General features: G+C 43.6%; 1 protein-coding gene across 1 annotated transcript; it reads left to right on the plus strand.

The window, feature by feature from the left end:
* The first annotated feature begins 361 nt into the window (after positions 1–361).
* adhfe1 (alcohol dehydrogenase iron containing 1) lies at positions 362–7,503 on the plus strand. Its single transcript, XM_088014808.1, has 14 exons — positions 362–484; positions 4,539–4,575; positions 4,708–4,752; positions 4,824–4,877; positions 5,209–5,363; positions 5,430–5,626; positions 5,695–5,772; positions 5,838–5,943; positions 6,016–6,168; positions 6,333–6,431; positions 6,500–6,578; positions 6,651–6,747; positions 6,845–7,002; positions 7,070–7,503. The coding sequence occupies exons 1-14, from the start codon at positions 432–434 to the stop codon at positions 7,151–7,153; spliced, it is 1,395 nt and encodes a 464-aa protein (XP_087870934.1). The 5' UTR covers positions 362–431; the 3' UTR covers positions 7,154–7,503.
* The last annotated feature ends 6,692 nt before the right edge of the window (positions 7,504–14,195 follow it).

Here is a 14,195-nt window from a genome sequence, read left to right on the forward strand (position 1 = left end):
GCTGAATCCTGTTTCCATGGTAATGACCCGGTCAGGTCTCCTTGCTCTGGTTGCCAGTCAACTTTGCCGCTCCACTGAAGAACTTGCAACCTGACCTCTGACCTTTCAGAAAGCAGCTCAATGGTTTTTCACCAGAAAGTGTTTCCTGAACAGGAAGTGCATCTGCTGGGTCTCTTCAAAATAAAACATCATAAATCAGCAACAGTCTGGAGGCTGAATGCGTCTCAGCAGGTTGTGGGTTCAAATCCCAACCTCGGGTTCTTCAGTGCGCCTATCCGGGTTCTGTCCGGGTCAACAAATGGTTCCGAGGTCTGAGTCCGCGCCCCCATGCTCATTTCCGGTGCTCTTATTGTGACAGTCGGACTCTTATTTTGAAAGGCGGCGGTGGCGGCGGCCCATTCTGGGTCGGAGCAGCTGGAGGTTCGGATAACATGGCGGGTCGGGACCGGATCGTTCACCTCCTCAGACAGCTGGAGCGCGCGGCGTAAGTCCGAACCGACTCCGGTTCCCAGCCCGTTCGGGTCGAACTCTGATTTAAAAGGTCACAGTTCGGAGCGGTTCGGATGAATGTTGGGTTTTACTCGGTGGCTCGGTTAGGTCCAGACAGGTTCTGGTTCTGCTGTGGTTCGGCTCAAAGAAACAATATTTAATGATTTCTACGTCCTGTTGCTACGTCACTGATCAAAGGTCCAACAGGTCAGACTCCGAACCGGACCAGTCTGGGTTCGACCAAGGTCAGACAGGGTGAAGCAGAACCGGGTCAGAACGCCGAACATTGTGGGTGCTGTGGTGGCGCAGGTTCAGCACAGCCCACGTAAGGAAGCTTTAGTCGCAGGTTCGATTCCCGGCCTGGTGACCTTTGCCTCAGGTCTTCCTTCTCTCTTTACCTGCTTCCTGTCTGAGCACTTCAGAATAAAGGCCGCTAGAGCCAAAATAACTTTTTTAAAAAAAGGACACCGAACAACGGCGGATAATCAATAATCTGACATGGAGACAGATCGATAAGACTGATCATATGGGGCCGAGCAGGTCTGTGGGTCCCTCATGGGACCCATTCTGCTAACTATGAAATAGTCTGACAGAATAATCCGAGATAACATCTGACTGTATAGATCTATACAGATTAGACAGGCTTTCCGTAACGTTACTATCATATCTGACGGTTCAAACGATTCAAGTTTTTTATTAGTTTATTGTTACATAATTTGACTTCCAGTTCATAAAAACCACAAAAACATGAATTCATAAACTAAAATGAATTCCTTCTGAGGAAGGAATCAGCTCAGGAATGCAGGAAAAAGAGAGAAATTAAAATCGTTTTTGATCAAACCGTTTAAATCTGAGCCTCATCAGCCTGATGCCTGGTTGTCATGGAAACCCAGATTCCCATGTTGCTTGCTGTTGGGTCAGGCTCCTGTTGAGAATAAACAGTGTTTCTCAACCTTTGTTGGGCCAGCGCCCCCCAGCCTTCATCCAGGTCCCTCACCGCCCCCACCAAAGAATTTGTAGGCTATTTTAAACTGACTATTATTTTATTATTAATATTACTATCACTGTTGTTGATGTTTTGATTTTTATGCTTGTTTCTGTATTTATCATCAAAAATAATTATTTTGATGATAAATAATTAAATAATTATAATTATTATTAATAATTTGAATATAAATAATTTTCACAGGCGTCTAAGGAAAATGCAATGAACATTCAAGTTAAAATCTGTAGGCCAACAGCAGCCAATCAGAGGAAAAATATTCTTGTTCTTTTCCATTTTCTAGTTGTTAAATATTCCAGAAAATGATAAAAGATGAACAACATGCCAGTTTAAACTTTGATCTATTTGCAAACCGACTGCAGCATTAAAACATGGATAGAACTGGAACTACATTAATCACAGCTCTTCTTCTCTTCAGTGTTTCTGGTGCTGCAGCTCTGTGCTGCCTTCAGGAGAATGGGACATCAGAGCATCATCCATAAAACTTCACCCACATGGCATTTAGTGTGCAAACCAGAGCTTTCAGTGGAAAAACTAAAGTTCCTTTTAATGCCATAGAAATATGAGACAGAAACATGGATTATATCTTTATATAGATCTGTCTATTGATTATAGATTAATAGTTTTACTGGACAGAAATTACAAAGAACAAATCTGGTTCTTAATCAAATCTAATTAAAACATAAATAAGTGATCAGTTATTTACTGTTATGGTCTGTAAGATATTTATTCTCAGTATTAGATGTGGTCTCAACAAACTCATGGCAATTCATCAATATTATTTTACCTTTTATCTGGAAATATTGTCTGTTTATTCTTGCCATACAGTCTCTGTATTAATTATTGCTCTAAAGGTCTTGCCATACCAGTTTATTCCTCTGTATTTACTTTAGTTTCTTAGTTTATTCTTGCATTTTGTTCTTCATTCATTTCCATTTAGTTTCCTCTGATTAATATTATCCTCTCCTGGTTTATTTCTATGTCCACTTTAGTTTCTTTCCTGTTGCTAGATTTATTTTATCATTTATTGACCATCATTAATCTTCACTCATCACCTGCTGCGCCGCCTAATCATCATGTTTCACATCATGTGTTGATTTTTCACTGTTCAGCGTCGGATTCTCTGTTTTTATGCCATAATTCACATCTAGTTCGTCGCCCCGTTTTATGTCCCGCTTCTCCTGTTTCAGAGTTTTGCACGATGTGCACGTCGATTTTTTTTTTTTTAAGCCCCTTAAGGTGCAGGGCGGTCTGGAAACGTATCGATGGGGAAAAGCCAGACTGACATAAACCTGTTAAAACAACGGAAATGATTTCTGATTCTGATTATTGAAATTTAAAAGCGCTGTGTTGTTCTATCACCCCCTACAGATTTTAACTTGAATGTTCATTGCATTTTCCTTAGACGCCTGTGAAAATAATTTCTATTCCCATGGCTTTTTTGTTCTCTGGGAAATTATTTTTGATGATAAATACAGAAACAAGCATAAAAATCAAAACATCTACAACAGTGATAGTAATATTAATAATAAAATAGTCAGTGCAAAGTAGCCTACAAATTCTTTGGTGGGGGCGGTGAGGGACCTGGATAAAGGCTGGGGGGCGCTGGCCCCAAAAAAGGTTGAGAAACACTGAGCTAGACCACCGAACCTGAGACCAAATCAAGACCAAGACCAGCACCCCGCGCTACATGACACAAAAACATTAAGTTTTACCTTCAAAATTGCTTCTCTAATTGATCTGAAAGATCCACATTCCCATAAAACACCTAGATATTAAATACTTAGAGCTGAAATAAATTTAATCAGTAAAGATCCGTCGAGAAAAATCGGATCATTCCTGAATGTCATATCACTATATTGCACTTTGGTCACAATGTTGTCCCATATATGCAACACCTCAGTCAACACCTCCACACAATAATTCAGGGCATGAGTGAAAACTTTTTTTCATCGCAGATGCAACATGTGTCTCTGTACAGCTAGCTTTGCTAGCATCACGTCCACAGATCTTACCTTTCTTTAAGCTTTCCTTCCAAGTGACGTCTTGTTGTTCTGGTCGATGGATTATTGATGTGAGGGCTCCACAGACAACATTTCACAAGTAAGATGGACATATTATTGTGTATATATTGTGATTAGAATATTACTTTACTGTATTTATGTCCACCGGCGAGATACCAGCTAATATTAGCTACAGTGCTTGGTGTAATACGGGTTCAGCCCCGCTATGAAGGCTAACTGAGATTCTGTTAATCTAAAAAAATTAATTATTCTCTAACATTGACTTAGATTATCTGACACAAGGGCCTATATTAGAAATGAAATAATATAACGCATATTATAAAACTTATATTATGTGTTATAACATTCACCGGCAAAGTTTACACAGGTGGTAAAGACTATTATTTATATTCTTTCACTCTGTCAAAAGTAAGATACATCCTAAATCTTCCGTTTTTGTTTTGAACGTTTCCTAAAGACACGATGTGAGGAAGAAGAGGGAGAAATCTATAAAGAGAGACGGATTCACTGCAGCACGGATGGATCTCACATCGGATTTTGGACTCGTCGGCTGAAAAACATATTATATATATATATTCCCCTCTCACCCTCCGTGGGTGGTCTCTTTCATCCTCTGAGCTCGGGTCCTCTACCATATATTGATATAGTTTAAATACAAGGGTTTCTTTCATGATTTCTTTTTTGGGGGACAATTCTAGACTTTTCCAAGATTGGGGGGTGTCTGGACCCCCGTCCCCCCCGGGATTTACGCCACTCCCAGCTGTGACCGGGTCCGGCTGGGGGCCCGGTACAGCAGGCTGATTCCTTCTGAGGATTTTCATTTTGTGAATTCCTGTTATGAGTGGAAGTCAAAATATGTGAAAATAAACTAATAAAATCTTGAATCGTTTGAGCCAACATGATCTGTAGATCTGTCAGTTACTGGAACGGCCCCAGAACTCATCCAGGTTTGATTCTGGTTCTGGACCCGACCCGGTCTCGGGGTTCCTCTTGACTCTACTGAGCATGCTCCGTGTTGACAGGTGCAGATGCCCCGCCCACTCCCACACCTTCCATCAAGGTAGGCTTTCCATTGGTCTGCATGTTGACCAGATCCAACATGACCAGTCCAGCAGAACCTCCCGGTTCTGATCCGTGTGTGTGTGTGTGTGTGTGTGTGTGTGTGTGTGTGTGTGTGTGTGTGTGTGTGTGGGAGCGGCAGCGGCCGGCGGGAGGAAGACGGACTACGCCTTCGAGGTAACCTGGACTGGAGCCGGGCCGGGTTCTGAACGGATCGGGTTCTGATCTGTCCCTTTGGTCTCCGTCAGATGGCCAGCTCCAACATCCGCTACGGAGCCGGGGTCAGCGCTGAGGTCGGCATGGTAACCACTTTCATCATCATCATCATCATCATCATCATCATCATCATCACAGCGAGCTGAGGACGGGACAGACCAGAACCACAACCAGGCTCTATGTCCAGAAGGAGGAGCTGCAGCACAGATCTGTTAATTAAAAAAACATTTGATTTTTTTAAATTTAGATTTAAAAAACATCAAATAAAACAAACTAAATGTAAAATAAAGAATCTAAATGGAGCTGTAGATTTTTGGTTTCCTTCACTAAGGAAGTCTGGTCAGAACCAGAACCAGGTCAATACTTGGTCTCACCTGGGATCCGCCTCCAGGTTTCACATGCCAGGTCCGTTTGCAGGATCTCCAGAACCTGGGAGCCCAGAACGTGTGCCTGATGACGGACCGGACCGTGTCCCGCCTGCCGCCCATGCAGGCCGTCCTGGAGTCCCTGGTGAGGAACCGAGTCCGTTTCCAGGTGTTCGACGATGTCCGGGTGGAGCCCACCGACTCCAGGTGAGACGGCTAACAAGACCGCACCAGGTGCTAACAGCTGCTAACAGGTGGAGCTTCTTCTTTCAGTTTTAAAGAAGCAATCTCGTTTGCGAAGAAGGACTCGTTCGACGTGTTCGTGGCGGTGGGCGGCGGGTCCGTCATCGACACCTGTAAAGCCGCAAACCTGTACTCCTGCCATCCTGACGCCGACTTCCTGGACTTCGTCAACGCTCCGATAGGGAAAGGCAGGCCGGTGACCAGAGCTCTGAAGCCACTCATCGCAGGTTGGCCTCGCCGCCTCCGGGTCGGGAGGTTCTGATGCCCGGCTCACCGCTCTACTTTCCCTCTCCAGTTCCAACGACCGCAGGCACCGGCAGTGAGACCACCGGGGTCGCCATCTTTGACTACGAGCCTCTGAAGGCCAAAACAGGTGAGAGCCGTCAGAACCTCGTGTGATTGGCTGTCTCTGAGCCGTGATTGGCTGTTTCTGTCCAGGTATCGCCAGCAGAGCGCTCCGACCCACGCTGGGCATCGTGGACCCGCTGCACACTCTGAGTATGCCCGAACGAGTCGCCGCCAACAGCGGCTTCGACGTGCTGTGGTGAGGAGGGTTCTGGTTAGAGCGGGTCTTACCGGAGTTACCGGGTTCTGATGGGTCGCATCTCTCTAACAGCCACGCTCTAGAGTCCTACACCGCCCTGCCCTACAGCCAGAGGGCGCCCTGCCCCACCAACCCCATCAACCGGCCCGCCTACCAGGGCAGTAACCCCATCAGCGACGTCTGGTCCCGCCACGCCCTCAGCGTGGTCTCCAAGTACATGAAGCGGTAAACAGACCGGAACCTTCCAGAAGTTTTCCTGAAGCTTCACTGAAACTCTTCATGTTGGAATGGAAACGTTTCTGTTGAGATTTGACCCTATAACCTCAAAGTCCAGAGGAAGTTTCCCCGCCGTTCTGCATACAGGTAGTGCAGCTCTGGTTTCTGCTCAGGGCGGTGCGGGACTCGGAGGACTTGGAGGCTCGCTCCAGCATGCACCTGGCCAGCGTGTTCGCTGGGATCGGCTTCGGGAACGCCGGAGTCCATCTGTGGTGAGCTGAATGCCGCCGCCCTCAACGCCGCCACCAGATTCAACCTGCCTGTGTTTTTGTCTTGGCAGCCATGGGATGTCCTACCCCATCGCTGGGAATGTGAAAACTCACACAGCCAGGGGCTACAGCGTGGAGCACCCCCTGGTGGTGAGACACGGAGTGTAAATTATTCTTGATCTCCCGCCGGCCTGCCGCTTCAACGCCTCTGTGTCTCTGCAGCCTCACGGACTCTCCGTCGTTCTGACGGCGCCGGCCGTCTTCAGCTTCACTGCACCCATGTGCCCAGAGCGCCACCTGGAGGCTGCTGAGATCCTGGGTAGGGAGGAGGGGGCTCTGGGTCACACTCACAGTGACGGGTCAGAGGTTAAAATCTCTGCAGTACTTTCAGGTGTCTCTCTCTGCGGTGCGTTCAGGTGCAGACGTGCGGCAGGTGAAACGTGCGGACGCCGGCGCTGTTCTGGCCGACACGCTGCGCCGCTTCCTGTTTGACCTTCAGGTGGAAGACGGACTCGGCGCCGTTGGATACGATAAGGACGACATTCCTGCTCTGGTGAAAGGAACGCTGCCTCAGGTGAGCTGCTCACCTGCAGCTCCAGGTGCTTCGTGGGCCTTTAAATCACTTCCTGTTCCTGTTGCAGGAGCGCGTGACCAAACTGTCGCCGCGGGCGCACACCGAGGAGGACCTGAGCCGCCTGTTTGAGACCTCCATGAAGCTGTATTGATCCGCCTGGAGCCACCAGGGGGCTCCACCTTCATCCTGCAGTTCATTAATCAGTATTTGACCGGGTCAGAACCGGGTCAGAACCGGTCTCTAATGAATTGTGATTTAAAGCTTCATGAAAAACGGATCCAGAACCTGAAGTTCTGAAGGAATCAAGTGATGATTTATTGGATCAGAACCGGGTCGGATCAGGACCGGTCTCTATTGAATCGTGTTTTAAATCTTCAGTGATGTATTCATGAAAAACAGAACCTTAAGTTCTGAAGGAATCATGTATTGCACCGGATCGGATCAGATCCGGCTGTTTTTATGATTTTAACTTTTGATCAGAATAAAATCTTCTGAATCTGCTTCCTGTCTGGTTCTTTAATCTGAGTTTAATTCCAGGTGTTCATGGAGCTGAAAACCTTCAGATTATTAATCCGTCCAGGTTTCAAGATAACTGAAGTTCTGGTTCTGGAAGCGATGGACTGGACTGGGTTCTGGCTGTGAAGCCTCGTCTGAAGGACAGAGTTCTGGGAAAGCCCTAATCCGCCTTAATCTGATCCAAGAACAATCGTTGCATAAACCTGATCTCAGAGCGACCCTGAACGCATCACAGACTTCACCTGAACTCACCTGCAGGACGCTGAAACGGACCGCTGGAACCCGACCCATCGGGGATTATTCTGGAAATATTGCAGGAGAACCCGGTCTGTTCACCTGCAGGATGATCAGGTGCTTTACAGGCTGTGTGTGTGTGTGTCTGTGTCTGTGTGTGTGTGGGGGGGGGGGGGGGGGGGGATTACCTGAGCAGGTATTTAAAGCCTCTCAGTCGGAAGCAGTCGCATCATGCAGCAGATCTTTTCACAGCGGAACGAGCAGCTGGAGGTTTTCACCACCATCCTCTCTCCACAGCGCGCTCACACACACACACACACACTGCGCCCTCTGGTTCTGATGGTTCTGGTGGTCATCAGAATTTTTACTGCATCTTCAGAACTCCAGTAACCTGATGGCTGCAGGACTCTGGTTCTGGTAATCTCACCTCCAAAATCTGTAGAACTGTTTGGAACCTCGAGTGATGCTGTCAGCCCAGTTACCGTCTCTCTATGTACAAACAGAACCGGACCGACCCGGTTCATCCTGCCTGGTTCTGATCAGTTGGACTGACGGACATTTCGAGCCGACCCTGAACTGGTTTCCATTCCCAGATTCCAGTTCTCCTGTACGCCACTGTGTCACACACACACACACACAAACACACACACACACACACACACACACACACACACACACACGCACACACACACACACACACACGCACACACACGCACACTCACTCCAAGCTCTGATTGGCTGATGGACTCCAGCTCATTAACACCTGTTGGTCTCAGTTTGCAGGACAAGAGCGAGACATGTGGAGGCAGACAAGGTAACACACATGGACACACGAACAACACACACCTGGACACACTAACGACACACAACACACACCTGGACACACCAACGACACACAACACACACCTGGACACACCAACGACACACAACACACACCTGGACACACTAACGACACACAAGACACACCTGGACACACTAACAACACACCCCACACACCTGGACACACCTGGACACACTAACAACACACAAGACACACCTGGACACACTAACAACACACACCTGGACACACTAACAACACAACACACACCTGGACACACTAACGACACACAACACACACCTGGACACACCAACGACACACAACACACACCTGGACACACCAACGACTCACAACACACACCTGGACACACCAACGACACACAACACACACCTGGATACACTAACGACACACACCTGGACACACTAACAACACACAGCACACACCTGGACACACTAACAACACACACCACACACCTGGACACACTAACAACACACACCTGGACACACTAACGACACACAACACACACCTGGATACACTAACGACACACAACACACACCTGCACACACTAACAACACACAACATACACCTGGACACACTAATGACACACAACACACACTTGGACACACTAACAACACACAACACACACACCTGGACACACTAACAACACACAACACACACACCTGGACACACTAACAACACACACCTGTTGGTAGTGTGTCCAACACAGCTGCACACACAGATTAAACACAGCAGATTAAACTGTCACAAGGTAATGAGAGTTGTAGCGAATGTAAGCAGGTGAGGTATTTGCTGAAAACAGTGTTTACATGAAGTAGTTGCAAATTCCCACCCGTATTGGGCCCTTGAATACATCTATGCCCCGTTTCCTATGTGTTTTTTCCACATTCACTTCAGGTTCACAGCATTGCAGGTGTTTGTTTTTTTTTTTTTTAATTAAACATTTTGAACAACTGTACAGGACAACGTGGCATGTACATACATAAAGACAATAAGTGTTATAGGCTTAAGGCATATAAAATTATAAGATAATAATTACAATAAAATAAAATATAAATAATAATAATGAAAACAGAGACTAAGGTGCATTAGTTTTCAAATAAATTCACATCATTATAGGCATCCAAGAGCTGTAGTCCATGCTTGTTTTTCATCAGTTTTAAAGTTCTGAAGTGGTTGCCCATTAGAAGGTTTTTAAAGGCTGAGAAGTCAGGTTTTCTATTTCCCCATTTACAAGAGTGGATAAAGAATTTTGCAAGGATCAGCAGGTTGTTTAGTATGAGGTCGGTTCTTCTGTCTCTGTGGGTGGTTCCAAATATTATATCCTCTCTTTTTAAGGGATGATTTAGGAAAAGCTTTGTTGAGATCCAGTCCTGAAAGTTTCCCCAAAATGTCTTAGTGTGCACACAGAAGAAAAAAAGATGATCTGTTGTTTCAATATCATTATCACAAAAGGTACAGTTGTTAGTGTCAAAGTTGAATCTTTGTCGTAATAGTTCTCTGGATGGAAAAATATTATTGAGAATTTTAAAATGAACTTCTTTAGCTTTAGGGCTTAGAGGGAATTTAAGGTAAGCTGTTCTCCACTTATTCACCTCTGAATCAGGAAACAAATTTAAAATGGAGTTTTTATTTGGTCGGACAGGAAATATAAGATTGGTTAGATGTTGACGCATCCTTTTGTTAGAATTATTTTTGTCTAAAAGGTTAACTCCAAACAGTTGAAGTGCAGGTAACTGAAGGTCAGCTGATTGAATGTTTATATTCTGAACCAGATATTTGACTGCAGAGGGAATAGAGTTCAATACTGCGTAAAACTGAGAGCGTGAGCAGTCCAAATTATACAATAGACAAAATTCATCATAATTCAACTAATCTCCACTGTCATTAAGAAAATGTCTTATGGACCAAATACCCTTTTCCATCCAGTGATCCAAATACAGAGACTTATTCCTGTGCAGCACATATCTGTTGTTCCAGATGGGAGTCTGGTGAGGAGTAAAGTTGTGTGTGTACATAAGTTTCCAACATAACAACACTTGCTTGTGAAAAGCAGATAACTTAACAGGAAGTCTGTCAACACCAAAGTCACATCTAAGAACAAAATCTATGCATCCAATTTTTTTAAACAAACCTTTGGGGAGACAAAACCAGATACTATTACCATTAATTAAAAAGGATTTCAGCCAGTTTACCTTTAAGACCGCATTTAAACATTCAAAGTCAATAGCTTGTAAACCTCCATCTTTAAAGTCTTTAACCATATTTGCTTTCTTTAAGTAGTGGACTCGATTTTTCCAGATGAAATTAAAGTTTAGCTGATTTATATCTTTAATGTATTTGTTAGGTATGGCCATGGAATAAGCTGAGTATATGCATCGGGACAACGACTCCATTTTGGTTAAATAGGTTCTCCCAAACAGGGTCAGATCTCTTTGGAGCCATTTATTTAACTGAGATTTGCAGTTCTGTATCTTATTTTCTATGTTAACAGTTTCACTGAGTTTAGCATCTTTAGTTATTAGAATTCCAAGATATTTAACTGAAGATTTAATGGGGATATTATTCACTTCTGTCAGATCAGAGTCATGAATCGCCATCAGCTCACACTTCTGCAGGTTTAAGGTTAATCCTGATGCTTTGGAGAAAGTATTAATTAGCTCAAGTACCTTGGGGGTTTGGTCTAGATTTTTCAGAAAAATTGTGGTGTCGTCAGCTAGCTGACTGATTATAATTGGATGATCAAAGACTTTCAATTTAGGTATATTTGAGTTTTTTATAAAAATACTCATCACTTCAACGGCCAAAATAAAGAGGAAGGGGGAGATATTACAGCCCTGTTTTACACCCCTATTAACGGTGAAGCGAGGAGACGTACCGTGTGGAAGTGCAACTGAACTTGTGGTACCGTTATAAAAGCTTTCAACTACTCTACAGAAGTTTGGTCCAAATCCAAACGTGTAAAACTTTGAAGAGAAACTGATGCTCCAACATGTCAAAGGCTTTGTAGAAGTCTAGGAAAAGGATGAAGCCTTTATCCTCAATCAAGTCACTGTACTCGAGTAAATCCTGCACCAGTCTGATGTTACTGTGTTTAGACCTTTCGGACATAAAACCTGTCTGTGTTTCAGAAATAACATCCTTAAGCCCAGACTTTAATCTATTTGTGTAGATATATGTCAATAGCTTATAATCACAGTTTAGAAGGGTGATTGGACGGTAGTTATCCAGAACTTTGCTGTCTCTTCCTGGTTTGGGTATGAGGGTGATAACGCCCTGCTTCATGCTGTGTGGAACTGAATTATTACATAAGATCTCTTTAAAACCTGGAATATAAATTCTCTGAGATAATCCCAGAAATGTCTATAGAAATTGGCAGTAAGGCCGTCGGGACCGGGGGATTTATCGAGTTTCAAGCACATGATGGCGCTGTCTAGTTCTTCAATAGTAATGTCTTTGTCACAGTTTTCCTTGAAATCCTCAGATATTTGAGGGATGAAGTCTTTGACTTGGTCCAGCAGAAAGTCGCAGTCTGGGCTTGAAAAAGAAGAGCTATAAAGGTTTTGATAAAAGTTGCTAATTTCTTTAGCAATTACAAATTGGTCTGTACAATCATTGTTGTTAATAATAAGGGATTGAATTTGATTTTTAACTTGCCTCCTCTTTTCCAGTCTGCAGAAGTATGAACTGTTTTTCTCCCCTTCCTCAGTCCATTTTGCTCTGGATCTGACAGAAGCTCCCCGGGCCTTTCTTTCATAGATTGAGTCTAATTTAGCTTGTACGGTCAGGAGGTTACCTTTGTCTACATCAGTCAACGACTGTTTCATACATAATAGGTTTAGTTCTTTTACTAACTTTACTTCTTCCAGGTCATTATTTCTTTTCAAGTTTTTGCTAAAGGAGATAGAATAAACCCGTATCTTATATTTTAGGTATTCCCATTTTTTGGTGTAGGTTGTTAATGAATCGTCTAACAGAATCTTTTTTACTAATTCTTTGATTTCCCGGCAATACAGCTCATATTTTAAGAGATTTGCATTGAGTTTCCAATACCCTCTATGTCTCAAACTCTCAGGAAGAGGGGTAATTAGTAAATTAATACTGCAGTGATCAGTCAGAGGAGTTGGAGACATATTACAATCTGATGTTAGTTTGAGAATATCATCAGTTCCTAGCCAAAAGTCTATTCTAGATCTGCTTGATGTGTCTGATTTAAACCAAGAGAATTGTTTTTCGTTAATATGTTTGTCTCTCCATAAGTCAATAAGTCCCAAGTTATCACAAAAATCAGACAAAATCCGGTTTGGATGGGCTTTTGCAAATTTGTTTGGGCATCTATCTTCGTCCATAACCATATTCCAATCTCCACCTAATAAAACATATTTAGTAGAAAATGTTTGTTTAAGTTGTTTGACATTTACTTCAATACTTGTAAGAAGCTCTTTATTTTTGGAAATATTACAGTAACCATAAATATTACCTGGGATTATTAATGAGTCCTCAATAAGTAATACGGAAAAAGACCAATGGCCATCACTGTCATGTTTTGTATGAATTATTTTTCCTGGAAAGTTATTCAGTAATATAGCCACACCTGCTGATTTTGTTGTACCATGTGAATAACTAATCTGATCTCCCCACTGATTAGACCAAAATTTCTCATCAGAGTCCGTTGAATGGGTTTCTTGAAGAAGAATACAGTGCGGATTATTTTTTCTACAGTACATGAACATTGCCTTCCTTTTGACATTTTCTCTTAAGCCCCTTACATTAAGCGACAAAAACCTAAGATTAGTTTTTAAAGACATATAATTTATTAAAACAAAGAAAAAATTAGTTTTAAAGACACAAACCTTAATATTTTAAGTTTTGTTAAGATAGAATGAATTAAAGGCCCTGGAAGTCTAAGAATGCCCTTCACATTATAACCTGGAAAAATCAACCTTGCATCCACAGCCTTCACTAAACATAACTTAAAACTACTCCCTTTTCATTTGAGCAAAAATATAAAACCACTGGAGCGCATGTCAGAGTCTTACTATGACAAAAGGTATTATTCAATATTAAAAGGAAAAACATTGCTGTTTTTTTTTTAACCCTGTAATAGGAGGATGCAGTAAACAAACAGAGAAGAATCTATAGTCTCAGAAGGGAGATGAAGCTTTGATCACCTTGCCGTCGATCACTGCGATATGACCTCTATAAAAGGCCACCTTACCCTGGGATCTGGCTTTGGTAATCTGAGGCCACAGTTCTTCTCTTGCCAGCCGGTCTTCCTTAATAAAATCTTGAGCAAAACGCAGACCTTGTTCTTTGCATACCGCTGAATCCTTCGTCACTTTCCAGACTGTGTCTCGATGGCGCCTCCTAGTGAACTGCAGGATGACCTGACGGGTCCGTCCTTCTTCCTTTCTTCCTAAACGGTGTAATGTACATGTGTCAAACTCAAGGCCCGTGGGCCACATGTGGCCCGCCATGTCATTTTATGTGGCCCCCCAGCGTTTTATAGGCCCATGATTGACTTAAAATAGGTTTTGAGCACGAATTAACTACAAACTACATTTCCCATAATGCATTCCGATTGTTACCAGCTAACATTACGGCTTCT

Source organism: Poecilia mexicana, unplaced genomic scaffold, assembly GCF_051168715.1.
Source record: "Poecilia mexicana isolate PSO_F unplaced genomic scaffold, ASM5116871v1 scaffold_17, whole genome shotgun sequence".
In the NCBI taxonomy this organism is placed as follows: Eukaryota; Metazoa; Chordata; class Actinopteri; order Cyprinodontiformes; family Poeciliidae; genus Poecilia; species Poecilia mexicana.